The 25,944-nt window shown below is 37.1% G+C and overlaps 2 protein-coding genes across 3 annotated transcripts; both read left to right on the top strand.

The window, feature by feature from the left end:
* The first annotated feature begins 298 nt into the window (after positions 1-298).
* f5 (coagulation factor V) lies at positions 299-13,460 on the top strand. Its single transcript, XM_084422102.1, has 25 exons — positions 299-495; positions 924-1,006; positions 1,151-1,273; positions 1,708-1,920; positions 3,308-3,469; positions 3,549-3,770; positions 3,936-4,101; positions 4,189-4,369; positions 4,503-4,599; positions 5,432-5,637; positions 6,291-6,441; positions 6,531-6,743; positions 6,844-9,118; positions 9,227-9,395; positions 9,493-9,729; positions 9,897-10,113; positions 10,228-10,407; positions 10,486-10,602; positions 10,701-10,772; positions 10,853-10,938; positions 11,028-11,183; positions 12,546-12,690; positions 12,771-12,922; positions 13,016-13,198; positions 13,291-13,460. The coding sequence occupies exons 1-25, from the start codon at positions 353-355 to the stop codon at positions 13,435-13,437; spliced, it is 6,096 nt and encodes a 2,031-aa protein (XP_084278228.1). The 5' UTR covers positions 299-352; the 3' UTR covers positions 13,438-13,460.
* Positions 13,461-15,221: 1,761 nt separating this feature from the next.
* Positions 15,222-24,601, top strand: gpr161b (G protein-coupled receptor 161b). 2 transcript variants are annotated; one of them, XR_014629004.1, is made up of 7 exons: positions 15,222-15,415; positions 16,395-16,803; positions 17,967-18,685; positions 18,775-18,882; positions 21,710-21,829; positions 22,800-23,144; positions 23,247-24,125. XR_014629004.1 is itself a non-coding variant. In XM_084422131.1 (7 exons), the coding sequence occupies exons 2-7, from the start codon at positions 16,442-16,444 to the stop codon at positions 23,321-23,323; spliced, it is 1,653 nt and encodes a 550-aa protein (XP_084278257.1). In that variant the 5' UTR covers positions 15,243-15,415; positions 16,395-16,441; the 3' UTR covers positions 23,324-24,601. The 2 variants fall into 2 exon arrangements, 1 of the variants encoding a protein (XP_084278257.1); XM_084422131.1 differs by having other exon boundaries at positions 15,243-15,415; positions 22,800-23,066; positions 23,247-24,601.
* Positions 24,602-25,944: the final 1,343 nt, after the last annotated feature.

The following is a 25,944-nucleotide window of genomic DNA, read 5'->3' as shown; positions in this document are numbered from 1 at the left end:
GACAGCTTTGTACCTTTTTTTCTGAGAGTGAATATGTTCATGGAAACTTAGTGTTTTCCATTATTGTCAACATAACATTTGCTTACAAAAATAAAATAGTTTTACATGTTCAAAAAGCCTCAGAGTACAAATGATGACTAAACAAAAACAAGAAGTTTCAGTTTTTTTAATAATGATAGTGCGCTGCCCTTGAAAGTGCAAGTGTGTGTCTCTGTGTGTGTGTCTGTGCCTGTGTCTGTGTGTGTTCAACAAAGGGGTGGGGGGATATAAAGCTCACTGTCATTTCCCTGAAAGTTCAGAATTTCCTAAACTCCGGAACAGACTGTTTCTACCTGGAGTTTCATTGTCAGATATGAAACTCCACTCCTGGCCAGGGGCCCTGTGTGGTTTGGCCCTTCTGGCATTCCTGTGTCATTGTGCAACAGCTGTGGAGAGACGCTATTACATTGCAGCTGTTAATATTAACTGGGACTACACATCTGCCGGACAGCAAAGGTATGAAAAATAACATTATTTGTTGGGGTTCAAATTGATTCTTATATTTTTCTAAGCAGTTATATTAAATGTTTGTCTTTTATTTGTTGGGTTCTTGTATTTCAAAGATAAAGTAACTCACTGTTGTAAAACTGTATCAAATAATTACATATCTGTCCTGAGACAGTTTATTATCTGACAAGAAGTAGCATTCAAACAAAATATTTTAAATATCAATTTTACATACAAGGCAAACAAGGACATTTTTATATGAAAAAAAAAAAAAAATAGAAATAGACAAAATGTTAAACCAGCATATATATATATAGGCCTATATATATAATAATATATATATATAGCTTGTTTAACATTTATGCCTATTTTTATTTTATTTTTGTATTTCATATAAAAATTCATGTTAGCAATATATTTATCGTTGTTGTACACAGGACTGGACCATCGTATAAAAAAGTAGTATACAGGGAGTACAATGAGGGATTCACACAGCCTAAAACACATCCCTTGTCTTCAGGTACCTGTTTTCGAACACCTATTGACTTTGTTTCAACATTAAAATCCATTTAGTAATGCATGCAAATACATGCTTATGCATAAGTCATTTACACTACTGTTACATTAAGTTTTAAATTATGATTGTTCAAAACGAATGTTCTAGGGTTACTTGGGCCTACGTTACACGGACAAGAGGGCGACACAATCATTGTCACATTCAAGAACATGGCTGATCATCCCTGCAGCATCCACCCACACGGCATTGCTTATGAGAAGCAGTCAGAGGGTGTGTTCTGATGTGTTTGCGGTAACACTATGATTGATGCAATAGTGTTGTAATGTAGAGCACGTTAGTAACAAGTAGACATGGTGCTATGGAATAATAGAGATGATACATTTCAAGAGGAATGTTGTTTAAAGGACATTATGGATTATTTTAGTAGTCATCATTTAGTTGAGTAAACACCTTGAGCAACACAAACATCTGTGTTTGATTTCTTTGGAAATATTAACCCAGGATACAAATTAACCACAGGCTGTACCTAAGTCCAAAGCATTGAGTCATAAATAAATATTTACCTATACAATATCTCCATGTTTTCAAGTACAATTTGTTAACCAAGATACATGGTTTAGTTTAATTCGTATATACATCATCATTAGTTTCATTTGTGTATGATGAAGCTGCAACCTTTTTGCACCACTAATGTTTCCATATAGGATCTTCATACTTTGACAACACGTCACTTCTTGAGAAAAAGGATGACATCATTCTCCCCGGCCAAGAGCACACATACTATTGGGAGGTGACATCTGAGGTGACCCCGACAGCTGCGGACCCCCCATGCCTCACCTACACATACCTTTCCCATTATGACATTGTCAAGGACTACAACACGGGGTTAATAGGCACAATGCTGATCTGCAAGAAAGGTATGTGAGAGGAAAAAAAAAACAAGATCCTGGATTTAAAATGTGATGTTTATTATGACATTTGTGCTTAGATGGGTTAAGACTTCCCTTTATCTTTTTCCTTTTGACCACTAAATCTAATCTCAACACATTTGCTAAATAGCTATGCTGTTATTTCCTTGACTGTTAAATATATTCCATCTGAACAGTTATGAGATTAAATTAGATATTTTTGACAAGGATTATAGTGATCTGTAAATGTATTCTATGTTAGATATTAAAAGTGTTGTGGACATAATTCATTTAGATTTGTACAATACACTTCACTTTTATTTAAGTGAAAAGCTCAAGTGAAACTCTTGGGACAAGATGCTCCCTTTAGAAAGCTGCTATATTTTAAATATAAGATTTAAAATGGAAATGTTGATTTACTGTCAATTGTAGTATACTATATTATAATAATATAACTAATAATAGGCCTAATACTAGTGCTACCATTGTACTGTAAAATAAAAAATAGAATTTAAAAATAATAATAATAATTTTATTTTACAGAACAACAGTTTCTTAAATCCATACATAATGTCTTTCAAATGTTAAACCAGAGATTTCATTTTGGTTAAAACTGTGATTCTATTTTCATTGCCCATGAATCCTTGCAGACCTGTTATGGATTTTAAATGGTGATTTTTGTAGAAACCGAATCATTCAGGCTACATTCACACTGTCAGTCTTGAAGATTGACAACCGCATTTACTTACTGATGTGCATCTCGGAATGTCTCATTCACACGACTTACAGTAACGTCTCGAATAGGCCTACTGTCTGTATGAATGTGTAAGTCGAGTTTATCTGTCAAATCTTCATTATCCAACAACAGCAGCTTTTATAGAGTAGAACACCAAACTAGCATGAGCCCCATTGGAGAACAGTGACTGGATGTATTGGGATCTAAAACGTTCAGATATCACACAGCTCTTTTCTCTGTCACTGCAAGTTATTGTAACTACACAAGAAAACCCGCAACACACGGAAGACGCAAGTTTATGCAGCTGAGAGGCTCTCTCGCACGGATGTGACAGACAGCTAGTTGTCCAGTCCGGTTCCGTTCACACAGCGTGTTTTTTCCTAGAATATGGTTGAAAGTCCTGAAAATGTATGGGAGTTCAGATATAGAATGTGGCCTCAGTCAAATGTCTTCATTTATTTCCGTTAATAATGTAATACATTGAATGATGCATCATCATCCTGTAGGCTACACGCTAAACTCATTTTCAAATGTTCAACAATGCAGACTAGTGTTTTTAAGGGGGACATCTTTCCCCTAGCTTACCATTTTGACTTTCCCAGAAATTACACAACTATAAACAGCTCTGTTTGTTTAGAAGAATATGTCCTTGTCCCACAGGCACCCTAGACAGCTCCGGAAATCAGATTCATTTCCATCAGGAGGCTGTGCTGTTGTTCGGAGTGTTTGATGAGAGCAAGAGCTGGTACAGCACAGGGGACCCTCCGCGGGCACAGGATGTCAAATACACTATAAATGGCTACACAAATGGCACTGTACCAGGTTGGTTTGATGTATTTCACACATAGCGTGTTCATTTCTGCAAATCTACTTACGCATAAAACTTCTTGTCATCCTCCAGATCTGGACATCTGTGCTCACTCCAAAGTCAGCTGGCACCTGCTGGGAATGAGCTCTGAGCCAGAGCTCTTCTCTGTACACTTCAATGGGCAAGTCCTTCTGCATGATGGGCACAAAACCTCAGCTGTTGGCATCATTAGTGGAACTGGCACTAGCGCCAGTATGACTGGTGTCCACCCCGGCCGCTGGCTCTTTTCCTCTCACATTAGCAGGCACTTGGAAGGTAAGACCTGCCAGAGAAACCACAAAACATGAATTATTCATTAAAACACTAACATATACAGTCTCTGTTTCATAGCTTTGTAGAATAACTATTAATTCTGACAGTTTGTACTTTATAAAAGTGATTACAGTGCCATACACTGTAAATGTGATGTCATATTTGCAGCTGGCTTGCATGGATATCTAAATATCAGGAAGTGTGATGAGTACACAGCACCCAAAAGACAAATTACTATCCAGCAGAAACAAGAAAGCCAAGAGTGGACTTACTATATAGCAGCAGAAGAGATCACTTGGGATTATGCTCCAAATATGCCAGAGAACATTGATGGGTATGTGTGTGTCATGATTCATCAACAGGACATGCTCTTGTGTGAGCTCCATTCTAATGTTTTTTTCTCTCACTTTATTCCACTCAGGGATTTCCGGATAAAATATTTAAAGCAGGGGTCTCAGCGGATAGGTAAAAAATACAAAAAAGCTGTGTTTACCCAGTATAAAGATAGCACGTTTAAAGAGAGAGCGGAAGACAAGCAGAGAAAGAAGGAGCTTGGGATTCTCGGGCCAGTGATAAGAGCCCAAATCAGAGATGTCATAAAGGTACAGCTTCTCACATAATCACAGCTCTAATCATCATTATTATATTATTTTATCTTGTGATTAAAGGTAAACAGTATAATATTTCCAATGTTTCTGATCAGGATGCATGATGATTGTGATGTTGTTTCTATAGATTGTCTTTAAAAACAAAGCATCACGTCCATATAGTATCTATCCTCATGGACTGACCATTGATAAAGCAGCAGAAGGAGCCAGTTATCCTGAGGGAGGTTCGTCTAATATCTATGAATCTGCACCACACGCATGCAATTCATCAATGTATCTCTATTTAAATAAGCATCCAACATTAGGAGATGTTCTGATATCTCTAATATAGGGTTGCACAATTCATCTAAATAAAATCTAAATAGCGATATGGCTTAGTGTGAATATCAAATCGCGAAGGCTGCAATTTATTTCAATAAATATATGCGTTGCTTGTTTCAGAGGTAAGTGCGCCACTGTGCTCATGATCCAGTTTTTATTTCAGTGAAGCACACACAAAAAAGGAGTATAACAAAAAGATTCTTTATTAAATCTACACATAAATCTCAGGAGATCGCAGGAGGAAACAATGACAACCATGTTATAACACTGATGATACAAGACAATAAACTGAACAAAACAGGGAATACAGAGAAGCAAACAAGGGAGCTAAATGATACACGTGTAATTCATCAGAAACCTAGGTAATTATGAATAAAACCACAGGAAATCAGGAAACATGGAAAACCAAACTAAAACACAATGAAACTAAACATATCTGTGACTCAGAGCAGCTCGATTCATTTACTGTGAACTGAGCTGCTCCGATACACTGAAAACACAATTATCACACGTGTAAATGAACAGTGAAACAGCTTCACTCTGAAACAAACAATGCATATTTATTTAAATCACAGCCTTTGATAATCGTCTGGTTTTTTTCCCCCAGTATCATGCAGCTCTAATCTATAAACTTCTTTATCCATGGCGAAGATGCATGTAAAATCATAAAATAAAAGCTTAAGTGTGACTGAACCGAGAAAAGTTATTTAAACAAACCTGCTGTTTATTTGAAAGGGAACCAGACACATGGCATTCAGCCAGGAGAGACCTACACCTATACATGGAGTGTGTCTGAGGAAGATGTACCAATGGACAGTGACCCCAGATGTCTCACCAGGATGTACCACAGTGCAGTGGACATTCCTCGAGACATTGCGTCTGGTCTTGTGGGTCCTCTTCTCATCTGTAAGAGCCAGTCTCTCACCAAAAAGAATATACAGGTAAGTGTTCTGTTTGCGAAATATTAGGTCACTGAATCAGAGTCAGATGCTCAAATAATTCAAATGAATCCATTCTATATAATGGCTCTATATAAGGCATCATAGGAGCACCTTGTATGGGACGACTGTTTCAACCAGTAGGCAGCAAAGTAAGAAACTTTTTTTTTTTTTGCTTAAAATACGTATAGGGCGACATTGTGTGTACCATTTACAGATAAGACGATATCAGAATGTGGTGATAAATACAGCTATACTTATTTTTTTCATTTACATTTTATCCAAAGCGACTGACATTGCATTTCAAAGTACACATTTTTACATTCTTATCAGGTCTTGCTTTCCCTGGGAATTGAACCCATGACCTTGGCGTTGCAAACACCAACGCTCTACTGTTTGAGCTACAGGAAAGCTACATTACACTTTTCAAAAATGCAAAATAGGTCTATCTATAAGTTGTATATAATATATAGCGGCTTGTGCATAGAGTTACACATTGTTACCTTAGTGACAAGCTAACATCAAATGTGAGTAATGGTTTATGGAGTTGCTGCTTATGTAGAGTGTTTTGAAGTTATGAGGCTCTATTATGGTTGACATGCTAAGTAAGATGGTCGCAAAGCAGCTCACTCGAAAGCAATTCTTCTCTTTTTCAGCTAAAAGCCGACAAAGAACAGCATGCCATGTTTACAGTTTTTGACGAGAACAAGAGCTGGTACCATGATGAGAACATTAACACATACTGCAGTGACCCCAAAAGAGTTAAAATAGATGATCCAGAGTTTTACATATCAAATGTTATGCACAGTGAGTGATTTTCTGATGTAATCATGTCAGTGTTGTTGATTCATACATGGTATGATATGGTACATAATGTATTGCATCAACTCTTACAGCAATCAATGGTTATGTTTATGAAAGTGGCCAAGAACTGGGGTTTTGTCATGGTGAAATTGTGACCTGGCATGTGTCGAATGTTGGCGAACAAGATTACATCCAGACTGCCACTTTTTATGGCCATACATTTGAACTAAAAAACAGAGAAGAGGATGTACTCAGTCTGTTTCCCATGACTGGCGAAACTATCTCTATGAACATGGTTAATATAGGTGAGTATCCAAATTATTTATAATTTTTATTTTATTTTAAGATTTAAATATTGACTATACACATTCTCCACATTCATATATGACACTCTCCACTTTATAGGTATTTGGCTTTTAGCATCACTGAACTCTCATGATTCCACTAAAGGCATGAGGGTGAAATTCAACGACGTTGAATGCTTCAGAGATTATGTAACGGAATATGATTATGAGTCAGATAAATTCACTGTATGGAAACCTGTGTCCATCACTGACATCAAAAAAGAGGCACCAAAACCAGTAAACCCTGGCATGGTTGATGAGGATACTGATAACTATGCAGACTACTTAGGCTTAAGGACATTCAAAAACTTAGCAGATGATGTTGAGCAAATCGATTTTTCAATGCTAGATGAAGATGATGGTTTCTTGCCGACTGTTGAGGCACAAAGTCCGGCCAACTTAGCAGATGAAGTTGAGCAAATTGGCCTTTCGATGCCAGATCATCATGATGATGATTTATTGCCGACTGTTGAGACAAAAAGTCCGGCCCTAAGTAACGAGTTGGACAAATACAAATCACACAATGTTACTTTAGGAACTTTCAATCAAACTCAGACTCATGGTTTATCAGCTGAGGCGGCTGGTTTGGACAAGATACAAGCTTCATATAAAGTCTTGAATAAGAGCACAGAAGACATGGTGAGCATTTTTGATTCCAATTCAGAGGACATGTCAAACAATGAAACGGACAGTATTATCTCACATTTTTCGGTTGTAGAAAGAAAGGTTCGCAGTCTACCAACAAAGCCAGTGAATGAAACGAAAAGTGTCTCCACAAACGACACTCTGGATATTCAAATGAATGCAAACACAGCAGAAAACGGCAATTCATCATTAGAGACAGAAAGTGTCCCTGCTAATACTACTCATGCTCCAATAATTGAAACAAACATTACCAACACAATGAATGAAACACACAGTTTCCCCACTAATACAAGTATCACTTCATCTGATGCTCCAAATGGTGAAAGAAACATCTCCACGGAGGATGAAAATGCATCTTTAAATTCATCTGCGTTGAAGCCCCTGCTATCAAACCAAACCTTAGTAAACAAAACAGTTATTCAAGAAGAGCTAAACGCTAAAAATAGCACTGACGTAGCAGATGGTGACCGGGATAGTTCGGGTCACGTCTTCATATACAACGTGCCTAGTCCTGACTCTCTGTCCAATATCTCAGAGACACAAGTTGAGGAGAAATTTGTCCTTCTGGACATTGATTATCCCTTAGAAATTTCAACAGATTTAACGACTAGGTTGGAATATGATGTCTCACTATTGGACACACTAGAGGACATTGGTGAACTAACTGAAAACACAACAAGGATTCTGGAACTCAACAGCACAAAAGGGAATAACACCAGGGAGATGTTTTCGCAGATAAATTCTGAAACTGATAGCATTTTTAATCTCAATTTGTCTTCGCCTTTGAGAAACAGCACCTCACAGAGCAATGAGTCTGAATCTTCAAATGAAACCGTGTCTAACTTCAGCCTCCACCTTGAACCTGAAATAACAGAGAACATAGCATCATCCACTAATGATTCCATGCAATCTCACAGTGAAATTTCAAGGAATGCATCACAGTTCTTCCCTTTAGACAGTAAAGAGAATACATCCTTTTCTCTTGGCCCTTTCGATGTTTCACCGAAGAAAAACGGCTCAGAAAGCGAAAGTGAAGAGGAAGTGGTCATCTATCTGAAGAACAATCACAGCGAGGCCATACTCACATCTCATATCGACCCAAAAGAAGAGCACTGGAGTTATGAGGGCAAACACGAACTTGTTCCTATGGAGATCCCAGATCACATGAAAAAATACATGACAGACACAGCAAATTCAAGTAAGCCAAAGAGTGAAAAGAGAAAAAAAATAGTTCACCAAAGGGTAAAGCCGAGAAAAGGACATGGCATGAAGACAAAGAAAAGGAAAGATTATAAACCTCAGCCACGTTCTGCTTTTTCTCCAAGGGGTCTTTCTCCAAGAGGTTTTGGACCTTCTGTGTTTAGCCCAAGGGGAACCAAGCCTGTCTTAAGCGAGGATGACTTGATGGGGAAGGCCATCGTCATAGGAGTGCCAAGACGGGATTTCAATGATTATGATTTATATGTTCCAAAACAAGGGCAGGAAACAGATTTTGATGGTATGTTTGATGCCCCAGAAGAATATGAATATGTAGAGTACAAAGACCCTTATAGCAAAACGGCAGATGTTCAAAACCCAGTTCTTGATACAACATCCCAGCATTTCTTAAAAATGGCTGGAGACAAGAATACCAGGACTTATTTCATCTCAGTTGAAGAGGAAGAATGGGATTATGCTGGTTATGGGCAGAGGTACTGTCGGCATCATGCATTTCAAATAATAATACATTTTGCATTTCTAGAAATAAAAATAAAGAGTGTAATTAATTTGTGAAATTACTTTGTTTTATGTTTCCAAAGGAGGCTTGATAAAACATCTCAAAACGAGAGGCCCACAGCTTTCAAAAAAGTGGTGTTCAGAAAGTACCTGGACAGCGCCTTTAGTATCCAAGACATCCGAGGGGAAATGGATGAACACCTGGGAATTCTGGGTCCGGTTATTAAAGCTGAAGTTGATCAGACTGTTCTGGTACACCATTAAATACATGAACATGCTTGTGCAGAAATGAGAATTAGAAGCAAATCGAAATAAACATTAATAATTACATTCCTGTTTTCTGTGCTAGGTATTTTTCAGGAACCGTGCCAGCCGTGCTTACTCTTTGCATGCAAAAGGAGTAAAATACTTAAAACTAATGGAAGGCCTGAGTTATGATGACCAATCACCATACTGGTACAAACAGGACGATGCAGTTCAACCCAACAGCACCTTTACCTACATGTGGACTATAAATTCCAAATCTGGACCTCAAAATAATGAATCTGACTGTCGAACATGGGCCTACTACTCTGCAGTGAATCCTGTAAGCATGAATGTTCCTTCATATTCCTTCAAGGAGCAAGCACTATACCCAAGGTTGCTCCAGGGAGCAATCCATTTAATGAATGTACTGTAAGTTAATTTGGATAAAAACGAGTGCAAAATTACTATTATTCATTTTCACTTAAACTGAATTACTTTCGTGCATAGGAGAGAGATATGAACTCTGGGCTGATCGGGCCACTTCTGGTGTGTAGGAAGGGTACACTGGCTAAAAAGCCTGTGGACAGAAGAGAGTTTGTCCTGCTCTTTATGACGTTTGATGAGAATAAGAGCTGGTACTACGAGGAGAATAGGGAGAGGATTGAAAGGAAAAACAGAAGAGCAATCATGGATCCAAACTTTCATGATAATTTAAAGTTTGACGGTAAGAAAGTTATTTTCAGCTATTTTTTTTGTGCAAGTTTGAGATAGAAAAAATAGTTTTGCATAAAATTACTTAATATTTATACTATCTTATTTGTACATTTTATTTAATCAGCTATCAATGGAATTATCTACAGTCTCAAAGGACTTAGAATGTACACAAATCAGCTAGTGAAGTGGCATCTGATCAACATGGGCTCTCCCAAAGACCTCCACAGTGTCCATTTCCATGGTCAAACATTCATAAATAAGGAGTTAAAGGACCACCGTCAGGGTGTTTACCCACTTTTACCAGGTTTGTAGTGGTGTTAGAAGATATCTACTTACCTAGATTACCTAAAAAAGCCATTCACACTCAGCCCCCATCATTTAGGTGGATTTGCCACATTGGAAATGCTGCCTTCAAAGCCTGGTCTCTGGCAGCTGGAGTCTGAAGTTGGACTTTCACAGCAGAGAGGAATGCAGACCCTATTCCTTGTGTTAGATAACGGTATGACATAGACATATGGTAATTTATCATGCTGATCTTATTACACGAAAACAACAGATTTTGTTAGATCTTAAAATCTTACCTGGTCTGTTTTGCAGTCTGTGATCACCCTCTTGGTCTCATCTCTGGAACTGTGCAAGATGAACACATAACAGCATCAGACTATAAAGGTAGGATCTGAAAGCATAGCTTTTTATGTACTATAGTCATGGTTGGTCATACTATTAACACATTTAACTCTGTGTTTAAGAACCATGGTATCCTCATTTGGCCAGACTACATAATACAGGGAAATACAATGCATGGAGTACAACAAAGACAGGACAGCATATTCAGGTAACCAATCATAATGGTGTTCTAGACAATTAGCCCATAAATAAAGAATGCTAATGACTAACTTAAGGTGGCTGTATCCTGCTTTCCAGGTGGACTTTCAGAGGCCAGTAGCGATTAGTAAAGTTGTCACACAGGGAGCCAAGCATTACCTTGCACATAATTTTGTGCTGAACTACACCATTTCCTACAGTACAGACAAAAAGAAGTGGATCTTCTACAAGGGAGACAGTGATTCTGTCAGAAAGGCAAGTGATTATTTCTGTGTGGTTGTACACTAAATGTACATTTCAGCAAACTGTTCACACTAAACACGTTTTTCCATGTAAAAACATAGAAAACACTATAGGGCTATGCTCCTGCAGAGTTTTGCTCCAACCCTGATAAATCTCACCTGCCTCAGCTTTCTAGTATTCCTGAAGACATTGATTAACAGTGTTGGGGGTGACGCAAGTAATCAGATTACTTTTTTCAAGTAACTAGTAAAGTAACACATTACTTTTAAATTTACAACAAAATATCTCAGTAACTTTTTTTGTAGAGTTTTCCCATTTATTGATCGACACTTTGTAAACATGATGGTTATTGATTGTAGTTCTAGACTAAGTGTGAGCATGTTACTCATCTCACTTGCACAAAAGCAGATTCAGTATTCCTCCTCAAAATGAACAAAACAGTGCAATCCAAACTTAAAATATTACACCAACCTCATTAATTATGTTAAATAAAACAAATATACTTTATGTATTTAAGCTCACTTCATTGCTACTGACCTTCGATGATCCAGTTCAACCATAAGTAAAAGGGGTTTGTTATTAAAAAACAAACAAGCAAGTCCACCTCAGGTGAGGAAAAAGTCATGTAAATCAATTAGTTACTTTTTTAGGGAGTAAAGCAATATTGTAACGCATTACATTTGAAATGAGCTTTTCCCAACAGTGTTGTTTAGCTTGTTCAGGTGTGTTTGATTAGGGTTGGAGCTAAACTCTGCAGGACAGTGGCCCTCCAGGACTGAAGTTGCCAATCCCAGCACTAGGGGGCCTAAGCAAACTTCCAAGGTGGCCATAATGATTTAAAATGAGATAAAACAAGCTATAACAACTAAAATATATTTATTATTTGAATTAACCTCCTCAGCAGCTGTTTGCTTTCTTTGAGGAACCAGGGTTCCCACTGTCTTAGAAAACCTGGATAGCCTATATAATGAAAAGTCATGTAAAACATTCAGTTACAAAAATCTGGAATGCTGAAATTGTATAGTTTATATGAAATGATTGTAGCTTATTTTACAGAAACTAGAAGTGGTCATTGATTAAAATAGGCTGAAAACAAAACTAGTGCTAGGGGGACCTTTGAATTTTGTTGCAGACATTAGGGGGCCTTGGAGTCACTTGGAACCACTGCAATAGACGGATGGCTTTGGCCTTGAAGCTGCTTCTCACTGCTTTTTTAGCACCACATTTTTAAGATGCTGTGTCATGTTAATCATTTAAATGCATCTCAATACCCATGTTCTTTTTCATTCCACTACATCTAATCTGAATGTGTTCGGTGTGAAAGGAGCGGCCCATAGGATGTGAGCAATAAACTTTGTTTTTCAATGCCGACAGACTATTGAAGGGAACAGTGATGCTTCCAATACGAAGGAGAATATATTTTTCCCACCTCTGATTGGTCGATACGTGAGGCTGCATCCTTCACATTCTTACAACAACCCAACTGTCCGTTTGGAGTACTATGGTTGTGAGCTTGATGGTATGGATGCAAATCAAACAGATTTTGTTTCCCTATATGGTTCAGATATATTATACCAAACCTCCTCATTGTGTTGGCAGGTTGTTCTCTGCCATTGGGAATGGAAAGTGGCCTCATTGAAGATACTCAAATCACTGCCAGTTCTGTGGCCTCCAGTTGGTACTCTGGACAGTGGCATCCTTGGTATGCACGCTTAAATAAGCAAGGCACCGTCAATGCATGGCAAGCCAAGGTAGCTAAGACATACCTCATAAATTAAACCTTTAATGGTACTGTTACACTGCAAACAAACCTCAAGCCTCACTAAACTGTCTGCAATTTACAGAACAATGACATTCAGCCATGGATCCAAGTGGAACTCAAGGATATAACAAAAATAACTGGGATTATAACACAGGGGGCCAAAACGTTACGCAATGAGATGTTTGTGACAGCATATACTCTGGAGTACAGTGAAGATGGAAGAAGATGGACAAAGTACACAGATGATGAGGATTATGAACAAAAGGTAAGCAACCTCACTTTTTGGGATTACATTTGTGGAAAAAACAACAGTGTTTTATGTCTTCAGAATGACAGAGTGACTTGTTTTATTTCCAGACATTTCAAGGCAACACAGATAACAATGGCCAAGTAAAGAACTACATCTACCCACCAATATATTCCAGATTCATCCGAATTATTCCAAAACGATGGCAGAAATGCATTACTATGAGGATTGAGCTGCTTGGTTGTGATTTTAAATAAACACATGCACTATCTTTCACTAATATGACAACACGTGTTTATATATATATATATGTGTGTGTGTGTATGTATGTTGTGTGTTAGTATTAATTGTATTATGCTAAAACTCTGAATAAATTAATGGATAATTTCCCAAAAAGTGAGGTGGATGAACGCAGAAATTTGTTAATGTGTTCCCACATTTATAATGGCTATAATTTCTTATCAGAATCAGAAAGAGCTTTATTGCCAAGTATGTTTACACACATAATGAATTTGTCTTGGTGACAGGAGCTTCCAGTGCAGAAGGAAAGTAAAGACATAGTGCAGACAAAATAAATATAACACAATCATTATGATCACAGCATGCATACGCCACCTAGTGTTGCATAAATGTCTGCTCGCTCTTTCTCTCACACAAACACACACACACACACACACGCGCGTGTTTGCAACACAATGCCTATAGGTGGTCTTGGCCAAAAGAATCAGGTTTAACCACTGTATAAAAACACTGAAATGTTAAAGTGTACACCTTTCTCATAATCAGCCACAATATTTGAATCTATGTTATGAAACTTAATTCATTTTCAGATTTCTCATTCAGACTAAGCAAATAAAACATTTTGTTTAAATTTGTATTTATAGGCTACATTTAGCCTATTCACAGAATGTCAGCATCCGAGCAGTACTTCTTAACTATGGGGGCCACAAGATGATTTAAAATTATTGAATTCCTGTCATTTCACCCTATAATTTTATTTACTTTTTATTTATTTGATGTGGTATGCATTTCAATAGGCAGGCCATATTGTAAATGTTAATAAGCATGGCAATAAAGTTTTATTGATGTCAAATATAGATAGGAAAATGCCCTCCCCACTTTCCAAGAACTATACTCATCCAGAGTGAGTAGATATGGGCTGGCAAAATCATTCTGGAGTCTGGACCCCTCACACCCAGGCCACTTCCTCTTCGAACTTTTGCCGTCTGGTCAGCGCTCCAGAGTACTGAACACCAGAACAGCCAGGCATAGGAACAGTTTCTTCCCTAAGGCAATCCATCTCATGAACAGTTAATGATCCCACTTGGCAATAAACATGTGCAATACACAACACTATTTATACATTTGTTTATTTATACTTATTTACATTTCCTTGCATTTGTATAACATACCATACCTGTATATACATATAACGTCTATTGTCTATTTCTGTATATTGTGTTTTTCCTGTTTACTTATTCTATTTTTATTCTTTTTATTATCTCTGTCTTGTCACTGTCATTCTATTTGTGCTGTGTCACCAAAACAAATCCCTTATGTGCAAACATACCTGGCAATAAAGCTCTTTCTGATAGATAGATAGATAGATAGATAGATAGATAGATAGATAGATAGATAGATAGATAGATTTACTTGAGATACTACATCTATACAGGAGAATATATCCTGAGTTTAATTGAGTGTTAAATTGTACTTGTATTATTATACTAGGCTATATGTGTAGTTGTTGCTCTAAGATTAAACATGTTTAGATATTTTCAGTGGAAAACAGACTTAAATATCGATTGAACAAAATAATTTGTAGTGTATATAGATATTATACCCCATGAGAAGACAGTCGAGCACATTGTGTGGTCGGTGAGAGTGAGACCCTCTGGACTGTCTGCCGTAGAGACGGAGGGAACTTTTCAAGACGAGGGTTTTCGACGCCATTGTGACGTCAGCAGCGCCTCTTTATTCACCGCCGACCGCAACAGCCGCAACAAATGAACATCCCTTAATCGTTTGATACTTTGTAATTGCGTTGAAACTTCGAGCATGCGTCTCCGAAAAGCTTTTTTGTTCCGCGTGAGCATGAAAAAAACCAGCATCTTGCAGGAGGGGATAAAGTTTTGGGATTAAAGTTAGTAGTCGCCGCTCACTAACAAAGCCAGCCGGAGCAAGTTACTAACCAGCACTGCACTATAGCGGGATATCGCCTGGCCCGGGGAGCTGGTACGTTATCCATACATCTATCATTTAATTAGGATTAACTATGCATTTTGAATCTAAAGAATCAGGAGCACATTTTTTTTGAGCAATGCAAAATATCGCTGTTGTTGGAAATTTGAGAAAGAAATCTGCTTGCGGTTCACTCTCTCGGCTAGCTGATCACATTGCTGTGCTGTGGTTGTTCATTGAATGGGCATCATGGTGAACGATTTATTGAAGAGGCATGACAGATCCACATGCAGTGGCCCCCAAACGCATTAGGAAACTTAAGTCACACTTAAACTGTAAACAACTTAAACATATATGTTATGGTTTGATATTTTGTTATCTAATGCAGTGATTATTATGTAGTGTGTCCAACTATTTTTTTATTTGATTTTGTTGTCATTGTTTTTTATAAAAAGATTTCTGATTATCTTAATCTCAGTATTGTAAACGTATTGTTATCATTAGTCAGCCGCCTACAGTAAGCCTGCTAACCTTATGTAAAGCTTGCATATTTTGTGTAGCCTACGTATAGTACACAAATTATGCAAAATTGTGTGCATATAGTTGAATAAATGTGATGTTCTCTGAATTCTTCTCAGCTCAGTTGTATGATTTCTCATTATCTTAAATCTAATTATTTTAACCTTATTGTTATTTTTTTGTCAGCCATCTGCTGGAAGCCTGCTTACCTGATGCACATTTTTGTGTGCATATAGTTGAATAAATGTGACTTATATTTTATTCACATGCTGTGATTCTGGTAGGAGTCTTATTTATACTTAAAATCTGAGATCAAATGGTCTCTGAATTCTTCACAGCACAGCTCAGTTCTTAACAAAAAGCACATTGTGAGAGTGTGCGTAATCCACTTTTGTACAATGTTTTGCATTGTACAACTTTACTCAGTACACCCTTGAATTAACTCACCACACCAGATTATTTCTCAAGTTCCAGACAGCTTTAACCAGGCTGCTTTTTCTCTCATATGTTGTAGTTTGTCAACATGTCTGTCCAGTCCTGGGTAGCCAGCAGCCTCCCATAATGAACAGCTCTAAGAATGGGACAGCGGTGGCCAACTCCACTAATGGCCTGGACGACGGTGGGCTCGTGGTCTTGGAGTCTGTCTCTATCATCATCATAGCCATATTGGCATGTCTGGGGAATCTGGTCATTGTGGTGACTCTATATAAGAAGCCCTACTTGCTGACACCCAGTAACAAGTTTGTCTTCAGCCTGACTTTGTCCAATTTGCTGCTGTCTGTACTAACGCTGCCCTTCGTTGCGGCCAGCTCTGTGCGTCGGGATTGGATGTTTGGGGTGGTGTGGTGCAACTTCACAGCACTCCTCCATCTACTCGTCAGCTCGTCTAGCATGCTTACGCTGGGAGCCATCGCCATTGACAGGTCAGTCATTGTGTTGTTATATCCTGTAGTTTGAGGAATCCTTGGGTATAAGGGCCAATAAAAGTGTTCATGATAAAGAAAAGGAACGAACTTTGGTTACATGTGGTTTCAAGGAAAATGTAATGACTCTTAAAAAAAGTCCTTGTGGTGTAACCATCATGTAAAAACATATTTTCCTTACACCTTATACTTGTGAGTGTACAGAATTTTACACAATCTGTTAAGCTAAACATTATTATATACACTTTTTTTTCTTTTTTTTTTATGTGAAAATATTTCTCAGCATAAAAGTATTTTTATTTTATTTTTTACAAACATCATGATTAATACATAAATATAATTCATTTTAAAAGTAACTCCACATGGCATTTTACAGCTTGAACCCTGTCATAAAAATGTCAAATTATTTTATATTTTAAAAGATTAATTGACCTTGACACAAGGTCATAAGGGTTTGCAGGGGTCCTCTCTATGATTTAATTTCCTGTTTTATGTTTGTTTCAGCATGGTGGTGTTAGTTAGCTTTGGTATTAAATATTAATGAGCACTTTTGTTTTTCATTTCATCCAAAGAAATAATAATAAAATATTTTGCCGCACTACTTATTAATATTTTTGACATTATACAGCAGAAATCAAACACAGAAATTCATAACAGAAGTTAAAAACATGCTTATTCAAGTCATTTTATTTATGAATTGCATTTTTAATATATTTTTTTTAATAAATAAATAGTACAGATTGAAACAAAAAAATAATGTAATGCTATTGACCCATAAGTAAATGCATATGAATGTTCAATCACATATATTATTATAAAAGCTCTAATTCAAGAACAGTTCTTGGCGAAACATGCTTTTTGACTGCTGTACTCAATAATCATTATGTAATTCTTTAATTCTGCAGTTCACTATGACACTGAAGTCTAGTCTTGCTTGAACAGTTCTTCTGTTTTTAAGAACAAGATACACATTGAAAAATATCAGACCTATTCAACTCTATCAATACACAAACCCTCGTGCCCATCTGAGAAACTTAAAGACCATACTTTATTTCTGGCAGTTTGAGAGTCTTAGAGAAAGACCCCCTTGTCGTTTAATTGGCTAGTCATGTGTATCTCATGAGGAACTGATTGAATTGTATCTGTTTTATTTCAATGTCTAGGTACTATGCCGTATTATATCCCATGATCTACCCCATGAAAATCACGGGAAACCGAGCTGTGCTCGTTATTGTTTACGTGTGGCTCCACTCCCTGGTCGGATGCCTTCCGCCGCTTTTCGGTTGGTCCGCTTTCGAGTTTGACCGCTTCAAGTGGACATGCACGGTGGCTTGGCACAAGGAGATCAGCTATACCGCCTTCTGGGTTACGTGGTGCTGCCTTCTTCCACTGGTGGCCATGCTGGTCTGCTATGGCGTCATCTTCCGCGTGGCCCGCATCAAAGCTCGCAAGGTTTACTGCGGTAGCGTGGTGGTGGCTCAGGAGGAGTCCAGCTCTCAGAAGAACGGCCGCAAGAACTCCAATACGTCCACATCTTCTAGTGGTAGCCGCAAGAGCCTGATCTACTCTGGGAGCCAATGCAAGGCGTTCGTCACCATTCTGGTGGTGCTTGGGACGTTTCTGACAACTTGGGGTCCATATGTGGTAGTTATCAGCACTGAAGCACTGTGGGGTAAATACAGTGTTTCTCCACAGATGGAGACGCTAGTGTCCTGGCTGTCTTTTACCAGTGCCGTGTGCCTTCCACTTATTTATGGGCTGTGGAACAAGACAGTACGTAAGGAGCTGTTGGGCATGTGCTATGGCGACCGCTACTACAGAGAATCTTTTGTTATTCGGCACCGTACCTCTCGCCTCTTTAGCATCTCTAACCGGATAACGGGTGAGCCTGCTACTGTTATCTTTATTTCTTGGGGTTCTTCATAACCTAATGTTTGGATGAGATGTCTGAGAGTCTTTGTTGTTTAACAGATCTGGGGATGTCTCCTCACCTGACGGCCATGTTTGTGGGTGGTGGGCAGCTCGTGGGCCGTGGCAGCAGCACGGGAGACACTGGCTTCAGCTATACACAAGACTCAGGTAGACCTTCTACTGTTGATCACGCATGGGGCAAAAAGCTTTTAAAGGAATAGTTCATCCTGAAATTAAAGTTCTGTCATAATTAACGCACCCTTGTGTTCCAAACCTGTATGACTTTCTTTCTTCTGTGGAACAAAAAAGAAGGTATTAAGCTAAATTTTCTGGGTGCTTTTTTCTCATAGAATAAAAGTAAATGGAGGCAGTTGCTTTCAGTTTCAAAAAAGCATGTGAGCATCGTAAAAAATAGTCCATGCTACTCATGCCGTGTTTCAAGTCATCTGAAGCCATACCGAAAATCTTCTCTTTTGCTGTAGCTCTTGAATCTTTTTCAGTGAATAGCAACTTAAATTCCAGTCTGTTAGTCACACAAAATCAAATGGCTTTAGTTGACTTGGATAACTGATGAATGGTAGACTACTTTTATGATACTTTAGCAATTCTTTTTGGTCATTTTTGGAACTCAGCACCATCCGTCACCTTTTAATTCCATTGAATGGAAAAGAGCCGCGCAAACTTTATGCATAATATCTAATTTTTCCTTTTCCATGAAAGATTTTAAAATGGATGAGTACATTGAAAAAACTGTTGATTTTTGAGGAAACTGTCTTTAAAGAAGTTTGTGAAGATTTATGATACCTTTTTGGTTTTGTGGTGATATCCTTTTTTTGTATGGATCCACAATATACAGTAGTCAACATTTGGAGTGGATCAAAGCCTTTCATCAAAGTTATACATGAATTTTGAACAATACCAGTTCTTGATCCACTTTTTTGGTGACTTGATGAAACTTTTTTGATCCACTTCAAATGTTGACTACTATAGTTGTACCACATTGTCCGATATTAGAGATTTGTTTTTGTTTATTTTGTCCGAATCAGCCAATATTGTATAATCATTTATGCATGCTATTTTTACATCTAGATTACCTTTGTCTTCATCTAATGTAGTGGTTCTCAACGGGGGCGTTCAGAGAACAACGGGGGGCGTTGGAAGCAAGATTTTTGAAAGGGGGGCGTTCAGGTGTTCATGGGGGGTGTTCACGAGTTTACACCAATGATCCAGGCAAGACCAGATTAAACATGTAATTACTTGCAAAATAATTGCCTACAACATTCTAAAATCTGCCAGTTTAATGCGACATGTAAGCTATGTATCGTTTCTTTTGCAACGACTCTATTATTTTTCCAGTCAGAGCACTGCGCTTAAGCACTGACTAGAATCCAGCGCTGACAAGAATTAGCATTCACATGCTCAAAAATGTGTTTCACGCTGACAACAATCCGGTGGTGGCTAGAATCCAGCGCTGACTAGAATCACGCAGCGGAGGAATGGAAAGTTGACAAGCCATTAAAAAAGTATTGACTTAAGAACCACTTATATTTTCTAATATTTTCAATAAATCATATTCCCATTCACTCTGGCGACAAATTTAAAAATTAATTAAACTAAATTCTATTTATATGGTAAGACTTTATGAACTTTATAAAACTTTATAAACTAATGCCATTGCCTAATGCCAAAATGTTTTCTTTGTTCACCAAGTAATTTACTGGTCAAGCATTATTATTAACTCGCAAGAATGTAAGGAGAAAATTACAATTTGATGGATAATTTAAATATATTCTGTAATCACATTTTGGTAATGTATTAATTCCGCCGTCACATTCACTGTCACTGAGCGCGAAACGCTGCTTGGATAGTTTCAAGATAGTTAAAAATAATTATTAATACAATAAGTACTCATATGTGTTCATTCTTGTTAGATTTTTTTTACTGATTATGAACACAAATTAATCATGACAAACCAAATTAATTGTAATTGTATTAATTATACCATTGATGAAAACAAGCTGATACCAAGGTATTTTAGGCCTAAAATTCTAACATATTTTTTTTTTCGAAAGTAAGGTTAATGTAAGTTGCTTCTTGCAATACTCTCCTAAATGCGTTACAAAACCTAAGTGCAAACATTACCGCTTTAATGACGTATAGCCTACGGCCGTTTTTACTGTCCAATGACAGCCCATCTAATATCTACTTTGAGTGGCATGGGAGAGAGTCGGAAGTTCATGTGTTGCCCCTACGAGTTTATAATAGCATATTTTGAGATAAAAAAAAAAAAAACTGCCTAACTGTTGTCTTTGTTAAACTATGTTTTAAACAAGCGAATAAACAGTCTCATATGTCTATTTATTTTTAATATAGACCTACTATTTATTAATTTATTGTTCTATTTTATTTAACATTTTTACATTTAACATGAATAATCAAACCTGGATAAGGGACCTGGAATATTGATAGGGGGCGCTGGCACAAAAAAGGTTGAGAACCACTGATCTAATGCTTTTGTTAGTCTTTAAAAACACTGTTAAATGGAATCCTTAACAAATATAAAAATAAATGTTTTGTCACATATATTATTGTGATGCCTAAATTCACTTTTCAAAATTCGAATTCAAAATTTTAGATTTTAAAAAAATTGAAATATATATATTTTTTAATGGAATCTAATATTAATTTCACCATTTATCAGTATCAGCCAGAATTTTGATATCGCAGCATCCTTACCTCTTTGAGTTTTAGAAAACCAAACAGCAGCAACCCCCACAGCTCTGAGCAGTCAGCAGAGGTGGTTTGTTGGCCTGCAGACTGCTGTTATCAGGGTATGCCATTTGAGGAAACACAGAGCCCATGAGTATCGCATAACAGACAGACGGCGATGCTCAGCGGCTCTCCCACAGTGTCCAGACTGGTGTAGGTGGGTGGTGGTGAGCAGTGTTAAAACTGATATTTGATTGAAAGATGCCTGCTGTGATTTACCCGCTAGCTACAGACGTCATGCTGTTGGACAGCTACACCTCAGAGCCCTCCCACTCAGCCCTCTGTGTTGCCAATAAGAGAAGAAGTTCTGTCACATTCGAGGACCAAGTGGATCAGATTCCTAAAGGTATCTATCATGGTGTTATTTTACATCTGACTAATGCAAAAATGTATTTTTAGTTGTCATCAGTACAAAACCAAGTTGTAGTCTACAAAATTTTGATTGGCACCAATACAATTGGGTTTATTCTGAATGGGGTCGGTAAGATTTTAATGTTTATGAAAGTGTCTTATGCTCACCAAGGCTACATTTATTTGTCAAAAATACTGCTTAAAATAACTGTTTTCTAATTTAAAATGTAAATTATTCCTGTGATGCCAAATTTGAATTTTCAGCATCATTGCTCCAGTGTCACATGATCCTTCAGAAATCTCTAATACGCTGATTTTGTACTCAAGAAACATTTTTTTTAAATCATTATCATGAAAATGGTTGTTTTATACATTTTGTGGAAAGTGATGGATTCTTTAATGAATAGAAAGTTCAGAAGAACAGCATTTATTTTAAATATTATGTTTACATATTTTTATACAATAACAATGTAAAAGTATTTTCTGAGTTTTGATCAATTTAATGCATCCTTGGTGAATAAAAGTGTTAATTTATTTTTTTTATATTATTGACCCACGCTTTTGAACAGTATTGTGTATATATAAGTGTACATACACACCGTTTAGAAAGTATAGTCATGGGACTTTATGCGCGTTTACTTGAGACTAATGCAGTAAAGCACTTTGCAAAGTTATATCCAGTCTGTGGACTGTTATGTCCATGTTAATCCATTAAAATGGGTTATTTTCACCTGATACATTTATGGAAATGTAGACTTGCAAAATAATGTTTGTGCATACTTGGTTTAACTGTTTAGAACTAGTCCCAGCTAAAAAGTTTGAATTAAACAACTTTCATCTCAAATTTTTATGCAGAAGAAACTTCAATTTTAAACCTTTTCACAAACTGACAGAAAACACTAATTAACAAAGCAGCATCTGAAAGTGTCAGATATTTAAATGTTCTTCCATTTCTTTTTCTCAAGGTGACCCCTCAATAGAACAAGTGACAGCAGACGTCCATAACTCTTTGGACAGCTTTGCGTCCTCTCTGGCTAAGGCTATAGAGAATGATGCCAAGCTACAACTATTTGGAGAATGGACTCAAATTCCCACAAGTCTGTTTACAGTACGAAACACACAGAGAGCTCCCCGTTACCTGGATGGACAGAGACTCAGGATGGAAAGCATCGATGAAGGAATAGTTAAAGATGATGATGATGATGAGGAGGAGGAGCATGAGGAAAAAATAGGTGACAGTTCCATGTAGTTCTTTCACTCAGTGAACCACTTAAACAACCAGAATCTTGTGTAATCTTTAGCTTTTAAAGGTACAGAACATTGAACAAACACATTGGCAAATGTTTACAAATATACAGTGGTTTATGTGTAATTTACATACTAGGTAACGAACTTATACTTGATTATTTTAGAAGCAACTGCTGCTACTTGGCTTGGTGAGACCAAAGACCTACAACGATGGCTGTACCTGAAAGGTATCAGGTACTAGAAGCCCTACTGTCACTCACCAGAACAAGTTATGTTTTTATAACATACAAGATATTGTAAAATCATGTACAGCCCTCATATATTGTCAGGTATTTTGCCTCTTTTGGGTACTGTATGTATTATGTTTACTCTTTTCTTACAAGGAAACTGTAACCACTCTGTTTTGTATGTACTGACTGTTTGTAAGAATGAATATCCTAGAGAAAGTCTTCTCTCAACTTTTCAAGTTCATTATTAATATATTCAATTATTTTTTTAGTGCCACAAGGTTTAAAGAAAATATACCAAATCTCTTGGGGGTTATATTGATGTGGACAAAGAAAAATAACCTATTTTCAGGCCCTTACAGGGAAAGAGCCTGTATTTTTCCAGGCATTGAATTGGCATTGGAGAATCATGTAAAGGACAGGAAGATACTGGGTATAATGTAAGGTAGAATATCTCTTAAAATGCATATTATTTTATCCATAGTTTCCGGTGGAAAATCTGATTAAAATGCTTTGGCTGAATGTAATGGTGTGAGAAAGCAAGAACAATATAGTTGCTGTGTCATTAGTCAATGGTACAATTGCACTTGAAGATTTTACATTTGATCAGTGCCTGATCACATTGTGTTTTCACTCCTATCTTTTTCGGTTAGTATGCTCTGAAAATGTGTTCGGAAATAAGGATAAATCATTCCTGTGGAATCTTCTTTTTTTTGCATTGTGCCAGTCATTTACAGTTGTGGTCAGAATTATTTGCACCCCTGGTAAATGTGATCAAAGATGGCTGTAAAAATAAATTAGTTTGTTTATCCTTTTGATGTTTCGTTCAATTTTTTGTGTGTGACAAAATCTAACCTTTCATTGAAGTAAAATAATTAATAGTGTGGGGTAAATAACATTATGAAATAAATGCTTTTCTCCAAAACACGTTGGCAATAATTAGTCACCCTTTTATTGAATGCTTTTTGCAACCTCCTTTTGCCAAGATAACAGCTCTGGGTTTTCTCCTACAATGCCTGATCCATGCTGGTGCTTTTCTTCAGTTCACCCCACTCATTTTCTATAGGGTTCAGGTCAGGGGACTGGAATGGCCACGGCAGAAACTTCATTTTGTGTTCAGTGACACATTTTTTGTGTTGATTTTGATGTTTGTTTTGGATCATTGTCTAATGGAAGATCCAACCACAGACCATTATAAGATTTCTAGCAGAGGCTGTCAGGTTTAGATTTTTTATCTGTTGGTATTTGATAGAAACCATGATGCCATGTATCTGAACAAGATGTCCAGGACCTCCAGCAAAAAAAAAAAAAAAAAATAGGCCAACAACATTAAAGATCCAGCAGTATATTTAACCGTGGACATGGGGTACTTTTTATCCCTGTTTGCACCAAACCTATCTGGTGGGTTTACATCATAAAAGCTCTTCTTTTAGTTTCATCTGACCATAGAATCCAGTCCCGTGTCTGACAACTGAACATACTGGAGTTTGTTTTTGGAGTGAGAAGAATTTTTTTGAACCCTCCCAAAACAACATGTGGTGATGTAGGAGTTGTTTAATTTTTTTAATAAAACGGATAGTTCCAGTCCTTGATTCTGATTGGTTGAGCCTCGTTCGAAGCCGTTGTACATACACCTGTGACCGCATTACATTAGTATAACTGCGCAACTGCAGTTTGTGATTCTGTGTTGCTGCCCTATGGTAGCTGCATGCGTTGCTTAGCAACCTCTTTGAAACTACATTGCTTGGCGCAGGAATAAATGTGTTATAACCACTGATCTATATAGAATGACCAGTGGTTATAACGTTATATTTTTTGTTGCTGGTGTTTATTTTGTGAATAAAATAAATATTAAAATGAATATTTGTATGGAGTGACCGTTTTATCCGCTCCGCGTCGTGCCTAACAACGCCACTTAGCTGTTCTAAATCCACTGTAAAACACGGCTTCACGGGGCTTATTGCTTAATTTTAAGGCTTTCTGACCCCAAGACTAAACTAATCTCTGCAATTCTCCATCTGTGATACTTGGAGAGTATTTGGCCACTCAAACCTTTTACACCTCGCAGTGCATGAAGAAAATATAGACACACGTAGGCTACTCTATCCAGGCAGATTCGTAATATTTTTAGGTGATTGGAACTTCTTAATTATTGCTCTGATGGTGGAAATGTGGATTTTCAACGTTTTAGCTATTTTATTACAACCACTTTCTATTTTGTTAAGTTCAACAATCTTTTGCAGCACATCAGAACTATATTCTTTGGTTTTACTCATTGTGATGTATGATTAAGGGAATTTGGCCTTTGTGTTTCCTCATATTTATACTCCTGTGAAACAAGAAGTCATAGTTAGACAATTTCATGTTCCTAGTCACCCTGGTGTGCTTAAAAATAAATAAATAAATATAAATGGGATTATGCTTCAGAAATATTCTATTCATAAAAATTGTAGGGGTGCCAATATTTGTGACAGTGATTTTTTTTTTCATAATGTGATTTAAATGAAAGATCAAAGGATAATGCAAATTTATTTGTATAGCCATCTTTGATCATATTTACCAGGGGTGTTGATAATTCTGACCACAACTGCATATACCAATATAAATAGGCTTTTTTTTTTGTCAATGGTGACAC

This window comes from Rutilus rutilus (assembly GCF_951802725.1).
Source record: "Rutilus rutilus genome assembly, chromosome: 10".
Lineage (NCBI taxonomy): Eukaryota > Metazoa > Chordata > Actinopteri > Cypriniformes > Leuciscidae > Rutilus > Rutilus rutilus.
This window is presented reverse-complemented; position numbering and strand designations above follow the sequence as displayed.